The sequence below is a fragment of the Mus pahari genome, chromosome 8 (genome assembly GCF_900095145.1).
Source record: "Mus pahari chromosome 8, PAHARI_EIJ_v1.1, whole genome shotgun sequence".
Lineage (NCBI taxonomy): Eukaryota > Metazoa > Chordata > Mammalia > Rodentia > Muridae > Mus > Mus pahari.
The window spans coordinates 15,116,533-15,135,205 of NC_034597.1; the positions used below are offsets into that span (position 1 = coordinate 15,116,533).

General features: G+C 45.4%; 1 protein-coding gene across 36 annotated transcripts in view; it reads right to left on the bottom strand.

Annotated features, from left to right (window-relative positions):
• Positions 1 to 18,673, bottom strand: part of Kcnma1 (potassium calcium-activated channel subfamily M alpha 1) — a 710,028-nt gene that overhangs the window by 227,232 nt on the left and 464,123 nt on the right. For all 36 annotated transcript variants that reach the window (XM_021202810.2, XM_021202821.2, XM_021202818.2 and 33 more), the window contains exons 6-9: positions 14,464 to 14,539; positions 5,401 to 5,476; positions 3,505 to 3,675; positions 1,893 to 1,984 (exon numbers count right to left, since the gene is read on the bottom strand). In XM_021202810.2, coding sequence (XP_021058469.1) covers positions 1,893 to 1,984; positions 3,505 to 3,675; positions 5,401 to 5,476; positions 14,464 to 14,539 — 415 coding nt within the window. The remainder of the gene's footprint in view (positions 1 to 1,892; positions 1,985 to 3,504; positions 3,676 to 5,400; positions 5,477 to 14,463; positions 14,540 to 18,673) is intronic.

The following is an 18,673-nucleotide window of genomic DNA, read 5'->3' on the forward strand; positions in this document are numbered from 1 at the left end:
CCCACCTGGAAATTAGAGTCAAGAAATACTTTCAACTTAGATTTCAAAGCAATTGATTTTATTGACTTCATTGGGGACAGGGATAAGGAGATGCTGGCTGAGACCAATGGGCTGAGACAGCTATAATGAGGGCCTGGGACTCTCAGGATGCCCATATCTTAAAGGCACACTGAATTAGGAAGCTGTTTTCCTCTTGGCTTGAGATAAATGACAGAGGAAAATCTTTGGGCTTATTTGGCCTTTTGGAACCAACTGATGGCCCAGACATCAGAACAGCTTGGTTCTAACCTCATCCAGGGTTGTTAAGATAATAGGAAGGGGGAAAGACCTATAGGGGGAGATGGAAAGACCGCCTTACTGAGAAGGTGCCAACTGGCCTCTTTTCCCACTGTCCTTTGTGTCTATGAAAGGAAACTGCTGTCCTGTGGGTAGTTCAAGGAAATGAGCCCTTTCTCCACCTCCCCATTTTCTGAACAGAGGACTGGACACCTGAGCTCAGGATGTGCTGGACTCAATAATCAGAGCACAGCTCCCTGGGCTTCATCCAGCAGGGCCAACTGTCACGACAGTAGGGGCAGCCACGGGGAGAAGGCCCTACAGGTTAGGCTTCAGTTTTCTTAAACACTAAGGTAATAATCTGACAGTCAGTTAGAATAAGTAAGAAGATAAAACGGTTCCATGATGGGGGACAGGGGACTGGCATGAATGGGCCCATTTTCTGCATTTTAATAGAGACGCAGATGTCAGTCCCTGGTATGTATATCAGTGCACCTCCTCCTCGGGGTGTACAGTGTGTTTGACCATTCTATTCTATGCACATCAGACCCTGAATTAAGAACAAAGCCAATTGGCCCCCAAGAGCTTTCAGAGCAAGTTCATCCTTCCGCCTCAGCTCCTCCACTGAGATGGTCCTGCTAGAGAATCGGAAGACCAAGGTTCCAACACCAACCTCAGAATCAGACTTCTGGTCCCTGCTGGACTCACGCTCTGATACTGGTGCTGATGATATTGATGCTGATGATACTGATGTTGAAAAAGTTACCCGAGCAGAAACTTAAATAATTCCCAAGAGGAAAACCTTCACATTTGAAAAATCAAACACACATCGCTAATTGCCTGTGGCACCCTGATACCCTAACTGCAATACTGCCTGCCCAGGAGGCATTTCCAATGTGTAATGAAACCCTTTAACAACAAGGTCTCCTTGCAGCCACTGGCATTTCCAGTAGGGAGGATGGGCCAGGCCCTGGCCCGTGCCTGACACAAAGGACAGTGGGAAAAGAGTTCTAGCCCATTAGTGCATGTGCCAAACCTACCAGAGGGTCATGAGATCTCAGTTGCAGAGACCAGAATGTGATCATATCCACCAAGCTCATGAAATGAGCTTGGTGAATATGATAAGGTATGAGAGCAGAAGATATGGTTCCAGGCGCACATGGACACCTTTGAATATATGTACTGTTATCTCTTGGACACTGTGAATGGCCATAAGACCTCAAGATGGTCCAATCACCTCCCTCGCTCTGAAACCATTCTCCTGCAGAATGCACACCCTCCCTCATTAAAAAGAACAGGTAGGAGGGACGGCAGGGCAGGGCAGGGCTTGATTCAATGCCACTGCTGCGGGGACTTTCCAAGTCTCTCAAGCACATGTCCTCAGGTGCAACTGACTTACTTTCTGCCTCCATGTTTGTTAAAAGTCCCGCCGAATTTATTCCGATTCAGGATGAGAGCAGCAATTTCGGGCACGTAGCGGGCAAACATTGCCTACATGCATGAGACAAAGAAACAAGAGGCAAACAGGAATGGCATGCAGAGAGGCCCCTGCGCCGCGGAGGCCACGAGGCTCCTACGCCGCTGTCTGAGGCCGCGGAACCTCTTGGAATACTTACTTTCTTCCACTAACCGCGCTATAGGAGCCCCCGTATTTCTTGCGGTTTCCTATTAACTCTATGATTTCAGGGACGTAGCTGGCAAACATGGCCTGAGGAGAAGAGGGGAGACAGAGAGAGACTAAAAAGACAGGCCAAAGAAAGGGTGACCTTTTCAGAAGGGGGATACTAAGATCTGAAAACACAAAAGGATTAGACCTGTGAAGGTGCGGATTCGTGTGTTGGATTATACAACAATAACAGGACAACAGGACAACAACCACACAGAACGAAACATACATGAGTCAACCTAGACAGCAGAAAACAAAACAACAAACCAGTCAAGAAAAATATAAAGGAGATAAGGGTAAACGAGTTGACATCTTGTAGAATGGTGACAAGTATTCACATACACACACACACACACACACACACACACACACACATTCACCACATGCACTCATGAACACACACATGTGCACATACATACACACATGTCACATGCATGTGCACATTTACATGCACACTCGCACACACATGTATACATTTCTGTCAAAAAGTCCTTCCACGTAACACTCAATGGAGAATTTTTTTATGAGTAGCTAAAGACACTAAACACTAAAAAGAGGATTAAAAATAAACATTTCCATTTAAAAATGACTAAAAAGCATGAGAGGTCAACTTTGGAAATCACACAAGAGGAAAGGATGGATAGCTAGGAGACACGGAGCTGCCATGTTTTACCCAACAAAGCCTGTCCTGTGGCTGGATAATGGGGTCTCCTGAACTACGGGGCCCTGCAGGGATGCTGCTAATGTCCACCCCCACACACATTTATATACATTTTTCAAAATGTATATGTCCTATGCATACAAAACAGAGAGAAATGTATGCATCGCTCCATATAAATGTGTGTGCAGTGCACATGTGCCACAGCTGTGTGTGGAGTAGAATCTTGGTCACTTACCTCATGCCCAGAAAAAAAAAAAATCAGACTTCGTTATAAGCTACTTTGAAAGAGAAAATGCAGCAACTGTTCCCTGGAATTACATTGTACGCAGTGATTTCTTGCTACAAAGGAACCAGTGAAACTTTGTTGCAAGGAGAGAAATGGAGTGGGCTTTGGACACAGTCATGTTCTGACTATAATGACATTTCCTAAATGAAGGGACCCTGCTCTCTAGGTGCAGGTGCCAGCCACAGTGTTTGTTGGACGTTTGGGGAGGAACATTCAGGGGAGGGGACTCTTGAAACCGCCATCTATCTACAAAGTCTGGACAGCATCTACCAGAATCAACGGCAGCTACAATATCTGATACTGAAATCCACTACTAAAGGACACTCTCATTTATTAATGGCATGCCTCCCTTAAAATGATTAGGTTTGCTCCTAGCAACATGGCTGCCCCCAGTGAGGACAATATGCCTGGTTCTAAGGGACAAGCATAACACTAAATAAATATGCAACCAAGTCACTATGGTATTTGCATTTAGTTCTCCTAGTTGCATTAAGGCAGTTACTTGCTTCCAGTGCAAAACACATTAAAAACACTATGTCTAAGGAAGTGGGCATTGGAAAATATTAATAATCATTAAAATGGACACAATAAGAAAGAGGGATTTTTTTTTTTTACCAGTCCCCCGAGGATGAAGAAGACCATGAAGAGACGTCCAAGTGTGGTTTTTGCATAAACGTCCCCGTAACCCACTGTAGACATCGTGACCATGAGTAAGTAGACACATTCCCAGTACGTGAGTGCCTGGTTGTTTTGGAAATTTTCCCATGGGTCCCCTGAATTCTCCACCTACAGCAAGAGGGGGGAGGGAAAGAAAAGAAACCCATGAGATATTCATATGTACAGTATATGCCAACCAGGATGCCCTGAGCTCCTGAAAGGTGTCTTTTTACGTAAGCTTTATATTCTCAGTACAGAATAGATGATTCTCATTGCTAGTCACTAAGGCATGATTCACCAGAAACCCCCAGGGGGTATCAGAGAAGAGGAAGTACAGGGAATGCCCTGTGACTGAGGAGGGCACCAAGGGAAGAATAGGGATGGGAGGAGCATCGCTGGTGCACTCTCCTGCATCACTGATGCTTGGTACCCTTTACAGCATCTCCTGAAGGCAGGTGTGAGATGCCTCCTTCTGCCAGTCCCTTGGGAATTCCTGCTGATACTCTAGACTTTCCTTTCATTCCTGTAACTAAGGACACCAGGCCCAACCTCACATCTACAGCCTGAATCCTGAACTTCATCTCTGCTTCTGGGACTGCTTGTCTTTCTTCACCAGAGCCCACCAGCAATTCTGAGCTTCGAGGTTTGGAAATTTTCTCTGAAACAAGAGGTGTGACCTATGGGAAACTGCAGACACACACACACACACACTAGAAAAAATGGCTGCAGACATCCCCCAAATGGCCATTGAGCCAATAGTTTCTGCTTGGGCTGCAGAGTTCCTGGGGTCCGCACAGCTGCTCAGTTCTGTGAGCTTGGCTAAAAGCCCAGCAGAAGCAAAGAGTGGGGGTTACAGCAGGATTTGGGGAACCTGAACCCAGAACTGGCAATTGGCTTCAGAAGGAACGGAATGATAAAAGGTGAAAGTTGACGAGTTGCATAGGGACTGGAGAGGTGGCTCAACGGTTAGGAACCATTGCTGTGGCAGAAGACTGGAATTCAGTTTCCAGCATTCAGTTCTAGAGAGCCTAAAGCCCTCTGCTTCCAGGGGTACACCCACACATGTGCACATATCCCTACACTAAAACACAGGCATACACATAATTAAAATATATATAGGATTGTGCAAAATCCATAATTATCTTGCTTAGCAGATGGAAACAAAGTCACTCAATCAAAGTTTTATAGTCTGATGGGGGCTTCTTCTGATTGTAACAGTTTATGTGCAGATGAAATGTACATTTCACAGTAACTACTCTCTCTGAAAGCAGGCTAGAGAAATCTGCCTTGGGGAGGTATGAAAGGTTTGGCTTGGTAATAGCATTCAAAGAGTCATTAGTTTTTAAAAACAAAAAAACAAAAACAAAACCATTTGAGGGTTTTGAAACAGCTTGAGAAGTCATCTAGCAAGACAGTCAAAGGCAGCTTTTTTGTGCGAGAGAGAAGTAGGGACACATCCCAGGATTTGCATTTGTTGTTTACAAAGAGCTGTTGCAGTTCAAACTTTCAGTATCCGTGCCAGACTTTTCCTGGGCGTTTGCTGTGGAAGCGCTGCCATCTTGTGGCCTTCTGAGGTTATTGCATACAGAGTGAAAAACTAGGCAAGTCTCCCTGAAGCGATACAGGTGAAGCTGAAAGATGGTTGATCCTAGGAACATTCCTCAGGATTTGGAACCAGTTTGATGGGTGGGAGTAAAGGTTAGGGGATTCTGCAAATTGAGTAGTTTGTCCCTCTTTCCTGTAGGTACAACTAAACTTGTCTCTTTCCAAGGAAACAAAGGTTAAGTAATAAAACAGCCTAGCAAGGGCCTGCTCCATGCCAGGCGGGAAGGTGGGGTCTTCAGGACTACTTACCAAGTGGATGAATCCAGCTGCAGTCAGCCACGTGCTGATAAATATGGAGAGCAGATTCACCAGCTTGATGGAATTACTGTGCAAAGGAGACAAGAAGAGTCCCAAAGTTAGAGAGAGAAGACCCGTTTGGAACTGCCCGATGGTGTCACAGTGTCCCCTCTGGGGCAGAGGTAGGTTGCTGTCATCATAAGGAAATGTGACTCAGGTGAGAGACATTGGTCAGGAATGAGGGTCTCGACAAGAGTCTGTAGGAAAATCACAGCCAGACTCTACACTGGCCCCTCAAACGTTGCTAGAACTTAACTTGTCTAAAACAAAACCCTTCAAATATATATTAAAGAGAAACCAGAGAGAAGAGCGTATAAAATGTGTGTATCCTTCGCCTAAATTGACATTTCCCCATGTCTTCATCATCTCCCCATAGTATGTCTTATTTTCTTCAGTGTGTTAATTCTTTCTGGTTGTATTTGTTTTTTTTATCTGAGCCACTGTGTTGTGGACATCACGGCACAACCTCTAGTCACTGCGGCATTCTGCTCCGAAGAACACGCACCATGCGGGACACAGCTGTATATCAGCAAACGAATTGAGTTCAGCAGTGTGATCTAGCATACAATCCCGATTTAAATGCCAGTTGTCCTGAAGTTGTATTTAATGATGTTTCCATCACTCTCATCGTACTGAAAAGTCTCCCACCTCCTGCTCTCCCATTACTGGCCCAATGCAGCCTGTGATGCTTTGAATAGGTAATGGCCCCGTGTTTGAATGCTTGGCCCATCGGAAGTGCCACTATTAGAAGGTGTGGCCTTGCTGGAGTGGGTGTGGCCTTGCTGGAGTGGGTGTGGCCTTGCTGGAGTGGGTGTGGTTTTGTTGGAGGAAGTGCGTCGCTGTAGGGGTGAGCTTTGAGATCTCATATGCTCCGGCTATGCCCAGTGTGGTACACAGTCACTTCTACTGCATGTGGATCGAGACGTACAACTCTCAGCTCATTCACCAGCACTGTATCTGCCAGCATGCGGCCACGCTTCCTGCCATGATGATAATGGACGGAACATCTGAACTTTAAGCCAGCCCCAAGGAAATGTTTTCCTTTATAAGGGTTGCTGCCATCAGAGTGTTTCTTCACAGCAATAGAAACCCTAAAACAGAAACCCCAGCAGAGGCTAACCCTTCTCTTTGGATAATCCATCTATGATAACACTGTCCTCTTTCTGCCTATTTCTTTCTCTTGGGTAATACATTATCTACTTTCTAATGGCTTAGAAGGTTAACAATGGTGACGTCTGAGGCTTTCACGGCATGTATGCTGTGCTAAATCCTCACACCACCCTGCTGATGTTTGATGTATACTAATTTCTCATAGGATCCTTCAAGATCATCTGGGGGACTGGGCAACTGCCAAGTTTAGTTCAGTAGGCCCCATAGTTGGAAATGGAACTATGGTCATTTCAGCCACTCTCAGATCTATTACAGCACAGCCACAGTGTCGTGTCGGTGTCATCGATGGATGCTAGCTTTTGGATCTTGAGCCTACCACTGAAAGGGCGGGACAGAGGCTGTTGTTGCTCAGTCTGGGGAATTTGTAAGGGAGGCCTCCTAACAAAGGCTGTGATCATGTTTCCTGGGTGGAGCACGAGGAACGGAGCTTTCTCCTGCTTATGCTTATATAACTGAAGAGAGGAATCCAAGTTCCCGGTTTGCCTGGCGTTGATTCTGACAGCTAAGGACAAGAATGAGTAAAACATCTTCCAAAGCTGTGGGTGAAATTGGCCTTTTGGGGTGTATGGGATGACATCCTCGGGGTTTGAAACCATATGCTAACAAAACAGCAGACTGTCCATCCCGCGCATCTCGGTCCTCGCCAGGATCACCTACCGTTTATAGTTCCTGAGGACTGCTACTTTTTGATGTTCTAAGTACTTGCTTGAGTCCTGCCCCTCTTCACCCTTTCCTCTAATGCAGGTGGTAGGTGAGAACACCACTGTCACTCACCAAGCCTTGGGGAGCGTAGATAGCTTGCCTGGGAATCACAGCTGCAAGCGGCAGGCCTCATATAAGTAGCTTGGGGACACAGTCTAGGAAACCTCAGAGATCTCTTCTTTTTTCCCTTACCCTCTAGTTTGCCCATCATCACCTCCTAAGGTCCCATCTCCCCACAGCTACTGACATGGGAGACCAAGGTGTCCACCAAGGACTCCCTTTACTAAGTAGTCCAATGGAGTGCGGGCGTCATCTGTGTCAGCCAACAGAGAAGCCTGCCAGACACACGTTTCGGGAACTTCGTGGAAGAGAGTTCTAGTCCTTCTCGGACACAATCCTTGAACCATCTACCCTAGAGAAGACCTCCGGAGAACAAGCCCCCAAAAAAAGATGAAAGGAGAGGCAGAATCTCAAGGAGGGAAGCTGACGGCCTGAGTGTAGATATGCAGAAAGTCTGTCATTCCCTCTGGGACCCAGTCACTCTGCCACTTGCCTAGACGCAACCGAAATGGCTCGCATCCAGAATGTTCTCAGAGAACATACGAATGGGCCAGATCTGCCCACTATGTGACTTGAGGCGGTCAGCTCCGTGGCTCTGGATGCTGTGGTCCGAAGCTGGCACTCCCAAGGACACGTAGTGCTGTGCTAACTCCTGACCTTCAAGCCTTTTCCAGACATCTCGATGAGTCACTCTGTGTTTCACCTCATATCAAGCTAAGTTCTCTGACTGAGGACGGAATTGCCAATTTAAAAAAAACAAAAGCTAGAGGCTGACCCTGTCTCGTCAGCTATGTTGCCACTAAATCTTGCCCCCTCCCCCTGCAAGTTTCTCAATGGAAAAATCAAAGCAGAACAGCCCATTTCCGTGTCTCTCCCTTGCGAGCCCCCTAAGATGTGATCTGATACTGAAGAGAAGCAAGTGGGAAGAGCAGGGAGCCTGTGGCAAAGAGAGGGGAAAGCGTGTGCTGCTCTCGCTTTCCAGAGGAGAATTCAACACCTAATTGAGTCACTTACAGACTCCCAGTTCCTCAGGGGCCTGCGAAAGCACTGTGCCATCTAAAACCATGCAGAGTCTTTTCAAGATATTAAATCTACTGGCGTCTCTTGGTGCTTTGGGAAAATGGCCTAAATATGGTGATTATTAATCTCTAAATGATTGTCACTGGGACATTAATGGTGCTTAAGGGAGCTCTTGCTGAGTGCAGAACATTTAATCACCATTGCTGGGACAGACCAGGTTTGTTGTGGAAATCTGATTATTTGTATGACATCAGCAATATCACAGATTGATCGCACGAGGAACTGGACTTCCAAGCTGAACCCAAGTTAATATCTGAAAGCTATGCAGAAAACCTGCGAGATTAACCCCAGTGAGTGTTCTCTGCCCTCTGGGATGTGGACTTTGACATCTGGAAGAGGACTGCTTCGAAGGAGGGGAGGGTTGCCGGCAGAAGACATTGTGTGTTTGTGGCCAAAAGAGTCATTGGAGGTGGCTATCTGCAGCCTTCGTGGCCAAGCCCAAAGGCCTGAATCAAACATCAGTATTTAGAATGAAACCATCAGTAGTTAGCGTGGCACTGACCATGCAGAGTGTAGCTCCTTGCCCTGAAGGAGAGACTGTGATCCGATCATGAAAACCTGCCCCCTCTTTTTGTAAATGTCATTTTTGTGTTTCCATGGAAACTTGTGAATCCCCATCCATGAATACTCCATGGCCATTCTGGTTTGGTATATGCTTTAGTTACTTTTCTATTGCTATCATAAGATACCAGGACTAAAGCAATTGATAGAAGAAAAGCATTTATTGGGGAAGTCCATAGCCATTATATCTGGGAGCAGATATGCAGGTATGGCCCTAGAGCAAAAGCTGGGAGGATCCATCCTTATCGCTAGGCAAGGGGAAGGGACTGGTGTGGCCTTTGACACTTCAAAGCCCACACCCAGGTAACACACCTCCTTCAACAAGGTCTCACCTCTCAATCCCTCCCAGACAATTCTACCAAATTAGAAACAAGTTTTCAAATAAGTGAGCCTCTAGAATTCATTCTTATTCAAACCACCACAGCAGGAAATGTTTCCCAAGGGCTCATATGTTAAGAGGACCTGTTCCCCACCTGGTGATACTATTTTGGGAGGGTCTGAAAACCTTAGGAAATGGGGCTTAGATGGAGGAAGTAGGTTAGAAGCATTAGAAGCCCTTTATTCCTGGTGGTTACATCTTGTCTCTGATGTCTTCTCCTGCTATCTATTTATTTTCCCTCCCTCCAGGTAGCTATGAGATGACCAACTTTGCTTTCTCAGGACACTCTACTTTGCCCCCGGGCAGGAGCAACAAAGCTAGGTAACCATGAGTCAGAAAATTCTGAAACTCTGAGCCCAAATAATTTTCTTCCCTTACACTGTTTTCTCAGGAATTTTGGCACAGTCTGACTAACACTGAACTCCAGTCATTGACATGGGTGGACACCGTGATTCATCAATAGGCAAGCAATAGTCTGATTGATCCGTGACCTTTCCCAGGACCCCTAGGTGCTGGGGGAGAGAGTCTGATTCTGAAAACTTTAGTAGTAAAGCCAAAGTTTCCAGGGGTTTATTTATGCCCTTACAGAAAACAGAACATGTTCTGGTAAACCCTGAAAATGCCAGCCACTTTGCCCAGGAAAGCGCAAACTCTACCCTCTTGCTGACTGCTGCTATCTTGCTTCTGGTTGAGGGCACACACAGCCAGGAGCCAACAGCCATTTTCATCTTTTCGTTGCAAACGTTTGCTGGGGAGCTAAGAAGTGTCCCAAATTGGAGCACTGACTGGACCAGGTCATGCTGAGATTACTGAACTTTGTGATACAAAATGCATCAAAATCAAGTTGTGTCATGTCTGTCCCTACGTTATCCCTATGGTCTGTTCTTTAGTTATCTCTATATCAGTCTCCTCCTTGTCCACCTGACCTGCTCTGAGGCTGGGCCTCAAAAGCCCTTCCCTGGACTACTGTTCCTTTCTGGTCTGAAGACCTATTAAATCTTAGATACTTCAAACCAGCTCTATACAACTAGTGGAAACATGGATTTTCAGAATGCTATGTCCACACTTCCTCCCCCAATTAAAAGTCTTCAACTTCTCTATCTTGCAGCCCTCACAGTCAGGCTTCCACCTTGTACCCCCCTGTAATCTCCAGAGCAAATATAGCCTGCTTCACAAACAGCCTTGGGGCCATTCCTAAGGCTATATATGTAAAAAAAGGTAATTTCAAAACTGTTCCCTGCATGTGCTGTTTGGGTAACTGGTTAGCGGCCGTGCACACAGACAACATGAGAGAGACTATTTTCACAGTAGAGAGCAATGGCTTTCTGAGCACAGCACAGGGCAGGCACGGTGTCTTACTTCCCCTTTACACACACTCTTACATATGGTACAAATGTTCGCAGGAAGCACATGTTACTTAAACAATTAGAGGAAACCATGAGGCCATTTTCGTCTTAGAAAACAAATGTACTGGCAATCCATGTTTTAATAAACATTATTGACTATGCTGAACGAGATGTGGGATTAAAGCCCCTAAGCAGATTTCATCTGGATTTCACGGTGGAGCAAATGACCCAGCACTGGAAGTTGACTCACCAGCCTGTAGGATGGCTGAGGAACTTCCAGAAGCTCACACAGGTGACCCAGAATCTCTGGTCTTCCTTAAATAGGCCATTTCAGGAGACGGAGAATCTTAGCCCCCTGCTAACCTACAGGTTGAGGACTTGCCTTGATTCTGGCTACACAGTCCCGTGCCTGTCTTCCTGTTCACTCCGTCACTCTGGTTCCTTCTGTTGTTCCCACCCACCCACCCACCCACCCACCATCACACTATGTTCCATTTCTTTCATTCTAAGATGAACTTAGCAATGGAAGAAGACAAAATAAAACCACGGTTTTCAAACCATTATTTTTATCATATTTGTAAAGTCTCCCTCCTCAGACTGGCAGGGGATCACTACAAGAGAAAGCCAGGCAGGATTTTCCTGACAAGGATGACACAGTTTCCCCACCTCACAAAGTCTCCATGAAAGCATCTGGGCATACAGGGCTCGCAAGAGAATCTGCCCAAGGCTAAAAGACCCTAGAAACCTGTGGCTTCATTTCTTCCACAGAACTGAGAAACAATCTTGGAGTGTCTGAAGGAAGAAGCAGGGCATAGCCTGGTACCCCAAGGAGAAAGTGTCCCCACACTGCTAGAATTCCTGCAGCTGAAGGTAGTGTTTGTTTGTTTGTTTGTTTTTGGTTTTGGTTTTGGTTTTTTGAGACAGGGTTTCTCTGTATACCCCTGGCTGTCCTGAAACTTACTTTGTAGACCAGGCTGGTCTCGAACTCAGAAATCTGCCTGCCTCTGCCTCCCAAGTGCTGGGATTAAAGGCGTGCGCCACCACGCCTGGCAAAGGAAGTGTTTCTTACCTGGAGATTTAGTTCCTGCTTCCCTACCCTAAACTCACTCTCCTTATGTCAACCACACGTTCAGGAGCACGGAATGGCTCAAAGGTCCCACAGGTGTCATATTCTCTCTCGCACTGTGTGCTTTCTACAAATATCTTGATAGAACTCAGACCATCTTCCCTACCCTTCATGTGACCATCCTACAGTCACACTAGAATGGTGGACACTTGATTTTTCTCAAGGGTTCTTTCTTCTCCTAGGGAAAGGCCTTCCCTGCTGCACAGCTCCCACCAGGTCCAGCATAACAACTCTGCATCTCAGACCTGGGCTCACTCCTGTTCTAACACCTAGACTCTGGCAGGAGCTCTGGTTTTGATTTCCCATCCCATGAGACCTCTAGCTTTCTAGTTACAGTATTTGTTGGGACACTCACCAGTCACATTCACTTTTGCATCCATAGATGCTCACCTTCGATTCACAGGGTTCACGTGGTCACCTGGTTCTAACTGACAATAATAGGAACCAAGGACATGCACAGTCGGAGGAAAGACATTGTCTGAGAGTAGAAGTTTCTGGATGGGAAGTGGCAGTCCTGAGAAAACGCTGTTTGAGGGCCAGGAGTGGAGTTACCCCATTGCTGCTACTGTGCAAGAGAGCTGCTGCCTCCCGGAAGCACGATCCCCTCTTCCTCCAGCCAGAAACTTCCACTCTTGCCCTCCTCTCCTTAGAAAATTAAGCAGCATCGTAACCACACAGCTATGAAGAATCTGCTCTCCAAGACAGCCATATCCAACTTCTAAATCCAAGAGAAAGGCCATCTTTGCTGAGGGGCAGGAAATAGGCGAGTGTCCTAGCACAAGGCTGGTACAAGATACTCAGATGGCATATCGGGGTCACTCAGAAGGGATCTGCATGGCAAGAGGAGAGCTAGTCCCTGCAGTAGTACTAGGATCTTCCTAGAATCCCAGTGTTATAGAACAAAAGTCTCATTGATTTATGAGGTCAATGAGCAGAAGAAAGAGGTCCAAGGGTATGTGAGAGCATGTATATGGTTCCATTATAGCACCCCTCCCCCATCCTAATCCCTGCTAGAACACAAATCTATAGGACAGGCCCCAAGGTTGGTACTGGATACCCACCAACTCTCCCTGGGAGTGGGGATGGGGGACTGGATCAGCCTTGTAATGCAAGCTCAGTATACGTTAATACTAGATACGCTTTTCTTGTTGTTAGGAACGTATTATGTAGAGACAGTTCAAATTCACAGAGATCTGCTTGCCTCAAATTCACAGAGACCTGCTTGCCTCTCCCACCCTAGTTCTGGGATTAAAGGATCTAGTTAGACATGCTTGCTTGGTTAATCACTTCTATTTCAAAAGCAATAGAAGCCTATTGCATAGAAGATCTATTCAAAGGTAAAACTTAAGGCTACTACTCAAACAACATTTAAAAATTACTGTACATTAAAAAATTACTATCTATGAATGATATTATAAATCAAAAGTAGAAGAGCAATAAATTTTTACCTCTGAAGATAAAATAAAAAGGGATAAGGCACAACTTAAGAGAGCTTCATGGCTCTTCAGACATTCTGCCCTGTCAATAGAAAGTGAATTTTATCTCTTTTGATACAAATGAATAATTGGAAAGGAGGATAATATGGAATTAAGGTAAGGATCAATAACAAAATAAAAGCACACTTGCCAGATAGACTGGATTCAAGAAGCTAGGTTTTCACGAGTAGGAAACCAACAGACTCCAAGCCCTTGAGCAGCAGGTACATTAATTACACACAGCACACACAGAGGTGTCCTGCTTTCTGTCACTCATCAGACACATTAAGGCCAACCAAAGAGGAAATGGAACATTAGAAGGGGGTCTTCTTAAAATGTAATTTCCTAGTAGAGAAGTTTATGAGCTGCAGTCGCTCCCTGTTAGAGTGCTCCTGACCCTTTTATTAGTGTGCTTACCAGCACAGGCCAGGTTTCAGGCCAGCTCTGGGCGCCAACAGGTCATCAGGTAGGGGATCCCTTAGGGAATTTCTGGCCCTGTCCTAGCTATGTTTTCCAGATCGTAATGCAGTTAACAGAAGCAGTCATGGTGCATTTGACAGGAGGTTTTTAGGGTTTCCCCCACAAGGCAATTTACAGAGTGCACCCTCAGAGCTCTATGGATATAAAGTGAGACAGCTCAAATGGACTTAGGAATGAGATGATTTCCTGTTTGCCATATGAGCTTTGTCAAAGAACATTGCTCCTCTTGCCTTTACAGCCAAGTTCAGTTCCTTATTTAGTGGTAACTAAAGGGGTGTTGAGGACCTAGAAACAAGGACTTCCCAGTCAGTGAGTGAGTCCATCCCTCATCCACGATGGATGGGCCTCTCCCAGGACGCCTATGTCGCAGACCGCCTTAGTGCCTAGATGCCATCCATGTGACATTTTGGACTGTCTTCTCTTCCTCGCATGTATAACCGTATCTCTGCCTTTCACCTATTTCTCCCTGACCCTGAAGAGGAGAACACTGCAAGCCTTACCTTGGTAGGTGAGCTCTCCAGCTCTTCCTGTGAGTAATGCAACTCTGTCGCTTTAACACGATGAAAACATACACTTGGTATTTACAACCCCACCCAAAGAAGCCGGACGGGCAGAGGACAAGAATGAGTAGCTTACCTTGTTTTAAGGATATTCAGAAACTGCAAAATCTCTGAAAACTGTATCAGTCTGAGAGCTCTTAAAAATCTCAAGCCTGGAAAGAGAAAGGAAACAGAGATGTTACTTCTAAGACTTGGGTGTCCCGATTACAGCCAGAGGCTGCCTGAGTTAGGTCACTCGGTGTCTGCCCAGAGGGGGTGGGGTGTAGGCTTTGCTGAAGATGAATGTTCCAGTACCTTGGACCTGTCTCTTCATTTGGATTCTTCACTGGTTTAATCTTAGATAGTGAATGGGCTTTCCAGTTAAATGTGAGCTGTTTGAAGCCACATACGGGGACAAGCTGGAGGAGGGAGCCCTCATTAAGAAGGATCATCTCCTCTGGTGAGCCCTGACATAAAGCCTTGTTCCTGAGCTACCCAGCGGTCTGGCAGAATTTGGGTCTCTGAATTATCCTGGGAACTGGGATCACTCAGGGTAACCCTTATGCTTAGAGCAGATTAAGAATAAATCGGATCACCTTATGACTTTGAGATTTTTTTTTTAAAATCTTTATTTTCAACCCTGATAAAATAAAGACTATAGCCCCAGAGTTAAAAACAAGAGAAAAGAGGAAAAAAAAAAAAAGCACGGGTCAATAAGATAATCACACTTCACAACTTTGGGATTCAAAATTTTAATAGTTCCATTTTCACTAATGCCAATTATTCTTTTCATCCATAGCCTCTCTTGCCTGGAAGACTTACAGCTTCTAAATGGAGAGGGACAACAATCAATGAGTTGTTTTAGATGTTGTTTTGTTTTGTTTTTCAGGAACAGGGTGTCAGGTAGCCAGGCGGGCTACAAACAAACAAAACAAACAAATAAACAAACAAAACCCACTCCGTAGTAAACTCCTGGTCCTCCAGCCTCCATCTCCCGAGTGGAGGGGTTACAGAGGTACTCTGCCACAGCCAGCTCCTTGCTCTGTCACTCCTTTTCTTTCTGCAAGGGTCACTCTATTTCTGTCTAAGTCATGTGACAAAAATGATCCCCATCAGCCGTGGGTCTTCACCCCTGCCCTGGAGAACCGCTCCCCAAATGCCATCCACAGGTTTGGGGCGCGCATTCCTGAGGGATTTCCTCTCCTGTGCGTTCAAAAGCACCTCAAGTGCTAGGTGTGGCCCAGCACAGTGGACTGAGCTGGCGGCTACATGCACAGAAGGAAGACCGTGAAGGAAGTTTAACATGCGTGGTGAGATGAAGCAAGCCACGAGTGTCACTAGAGAGCTCGCTGCTCCTCCACAGAGAAGCCTGGGTACTGGTTGCCTTGGATAAAACTGGCCCAGTGTAGAATTGTCTTGCTAACAAGTCAAATCTAAGCTACAGTCTGGTCCAGAGATGGAAGTGTTGGACTTACAAAGAAAGGAGAGAGTGATAACGGCTCAAAAGGAACAATGCTCATCAGAAAAGAATCCATCCTTGTGAAGAAGAGGTGATTTTCAGAAAGCATGTTCCTACTTTGCTAAAGAGTATTCATATATTTTTTGTTAACTGCATCAGGTAGGCATGAAAATCAAGGTAGGTAAAAGGGAAACAGTTTGGAAGCTGAGAACACACTCTTACCAGACTGCTGCAAGGCTGTCCAACACTGCCGGAATCCGAAGCTGAACAGACATTGCCTCAGAACAGTGAAAACAAAGTTGAGGTTTGGTCTATTGCAATGCGTTGTAATGCTATGTGTGGCCCCCCAAGACCTGGTTGCCCCAAAGATGGCAGAGTCCTTTTCTGCTTGTAGACCCAAGAGAGGCGATGTGACCTTGCCCCAAGTTATTTCTGATTGCTGAATAAAGCCTTTAGCTGGGCAGAATTGGGTAAGGCTTAGTATTCTCAGCCTTGGGATTATAGGGCACCACAAGGCAAGAGAGAAAAGGGTGGAAAGAGGAGAAAAATAGAAGTCAGGACAGCATGGCCCTGAGGGCTGACCAATTGGAGTTAAAAGCAGCCCAGATGAAGCATAGTAAATAATAACTCAGGGTTATTGATAGGAAATAGATTTTAATAGCATAGGGGGTAGATATCTACTCAACATTAATGCTGATAAAGGCTGATTATAAATATAAAGATGATTTGCGTCTTTTATCCAGGAACTGAATGATCAAAGGTAGGGGTAGAAATTCTATATTGGGATTAATTTTTTTTCTACAGCAACAACAAAGAAGCAGGGCATGGGGTGAGAAGAGGACGCGATGCAGGTAAATGGAAATGGCGTGGAGCTCACAGGAGGAGCAAAAGGAAGTACAGACAACTCCGGGGTCAGAAGCGACAGCCAGGACACAGTAGAAAAGAACTCTCTAGAAATGGGAAAAAATGGTATGAAATTAAGAGAGGCAAAATATATATGTCTGTTTGGTTTTTTCCACGTTCCAAGTATAATAATCAGTTAAACACTGAATATAAGCATCAGACTTGGGGAGGATATTAAACAGGAAGTGTCAGATGCTCTCGTTTAAGTTCTGTGTGTTTCCCTGAAGTGGAAAGGCTCAGCCTCCAGCTGTGGCACCAGTGGAAAATGGGCCTTACAGGGAATGTTCTGAAAAAACATGTCGGAACCCTAGCCTCCTCCAGGCGAGCAGCTTCATTCTAGCAAACACTCTGCACTGTGGCACTGAGTCTGAAGGAACGGCCAATGACCATGTACTGAAGCCTCCAAAATGACAACCCCCAAATCCATCTTTCCTACTTCCTGGTTGTTTACCACAGATGAAAGCTAACACTGATAACACTGAAAAATTCAGAATTTTTTAACAAACATTTTTTGACAACTACTCAAGTAACTCTACAAGACTAAAATCAGCAACTAAAACATTTTCGAATAGCCCATCTTTGATTTCTCAGGTTGCTCGAACCATTCAGTCAGTCAGTCAGTCAGTCAGTCAGTCAGTAAATCAATCAGTCAATCAAGACATTAAATCAGGTCAGACATAGAAGGTTGGAGAATACAGTTTCACACTTCAGGCCACCCAGTGATCTTACAACACCACGTCATAAAGTGAGAGGTTCTGAACTTGAAGTAATCAGCTGGGATAGACCTGTAGGCAACCCGGCAGCTGTTCCTGCTTCAGTTACACATGCTCCTGTTTATGGGCTTGTGTGCACAGATGGATATATATATATATATATATATATATATATATATATATATATATATATATATACACACACACACACACACACACACACACACACATTTATATGGTTTGTCAAACCAATGATAGAATACCACTGCCCTAAACTACTTCTTCTTAAATGCTGGTGTTTGCAGATTGCCACATACTAATTAATGACTTCCAAGAAGCTAGGAATACAAGGAGTGGAAGAGGCATAGAGTCTATCTATCTAGGTCATGATTACCTTTAACTGTCAGCTTGACACAAACCTAGAGTCATCTGAGAAGAGAGATCAGCTGAAGAAATGCCCAGATCAGACTGGACTGTAGGCATGTCTGTGAGGCGTTCTGCTAATTGTCAATTGATGTAGAAAGGACCAGTCCACTATGGGCAGTACCATCCCTAGGCAGGTAGGCTTGGGCTGTATAAGAAAGCAAGTTGGGTGAACCAGCAAGGAGTAAGCCAGTAAGCAGCATTCCTCCATGGTTACTGCTTAAAGCTCCTTTGAGTCCCTGCCCTAGCTTCCCTGGATAATGGACTATAAAATTTAAAAACTTTCCTTTATAAATGGCTTTTGATCACGGTGTTTATGACAACAACAAAAAGCAGACAAGGACAACCTATAATCTTGTTAGGGAAGCCTGCTTAGTTAGCCCTGGGTGTCTTCCTAATGGGAGCTACCCAGAAGACCGTGAAAATCCAAGAGTCTATGGAAAAGAGGGGGAACACTTAGCCTCTCAAAGAAGTGTTCCCCGAGTGGAGAGTACCCGGACCCCAGACTTGTGGCCACTTCTCTGAACCAGATCACCATCAGACCATTCCAGGTCCAAACCGGATTCACAGAAGCTGTGTCATTTTTCTACTGTTGTGGCAAAACATCATGGAAACAATCAATGCTATAAAGAAAACTCATATTTTGTCTCCGTTTCTGAGGTCCTGCCACCTGGCTTTAGGCCTGCAGTAAGCCAGTTGAAAATCATGGGGCTGGGGGTGGGGTTGGTAGAAGAAGCCTATTCAGATTTCGATATATCTCTCTCTCTCTCTCTCTCTCTCTCTCTCTCTCTCTCTCTCTCTCTCTCTCT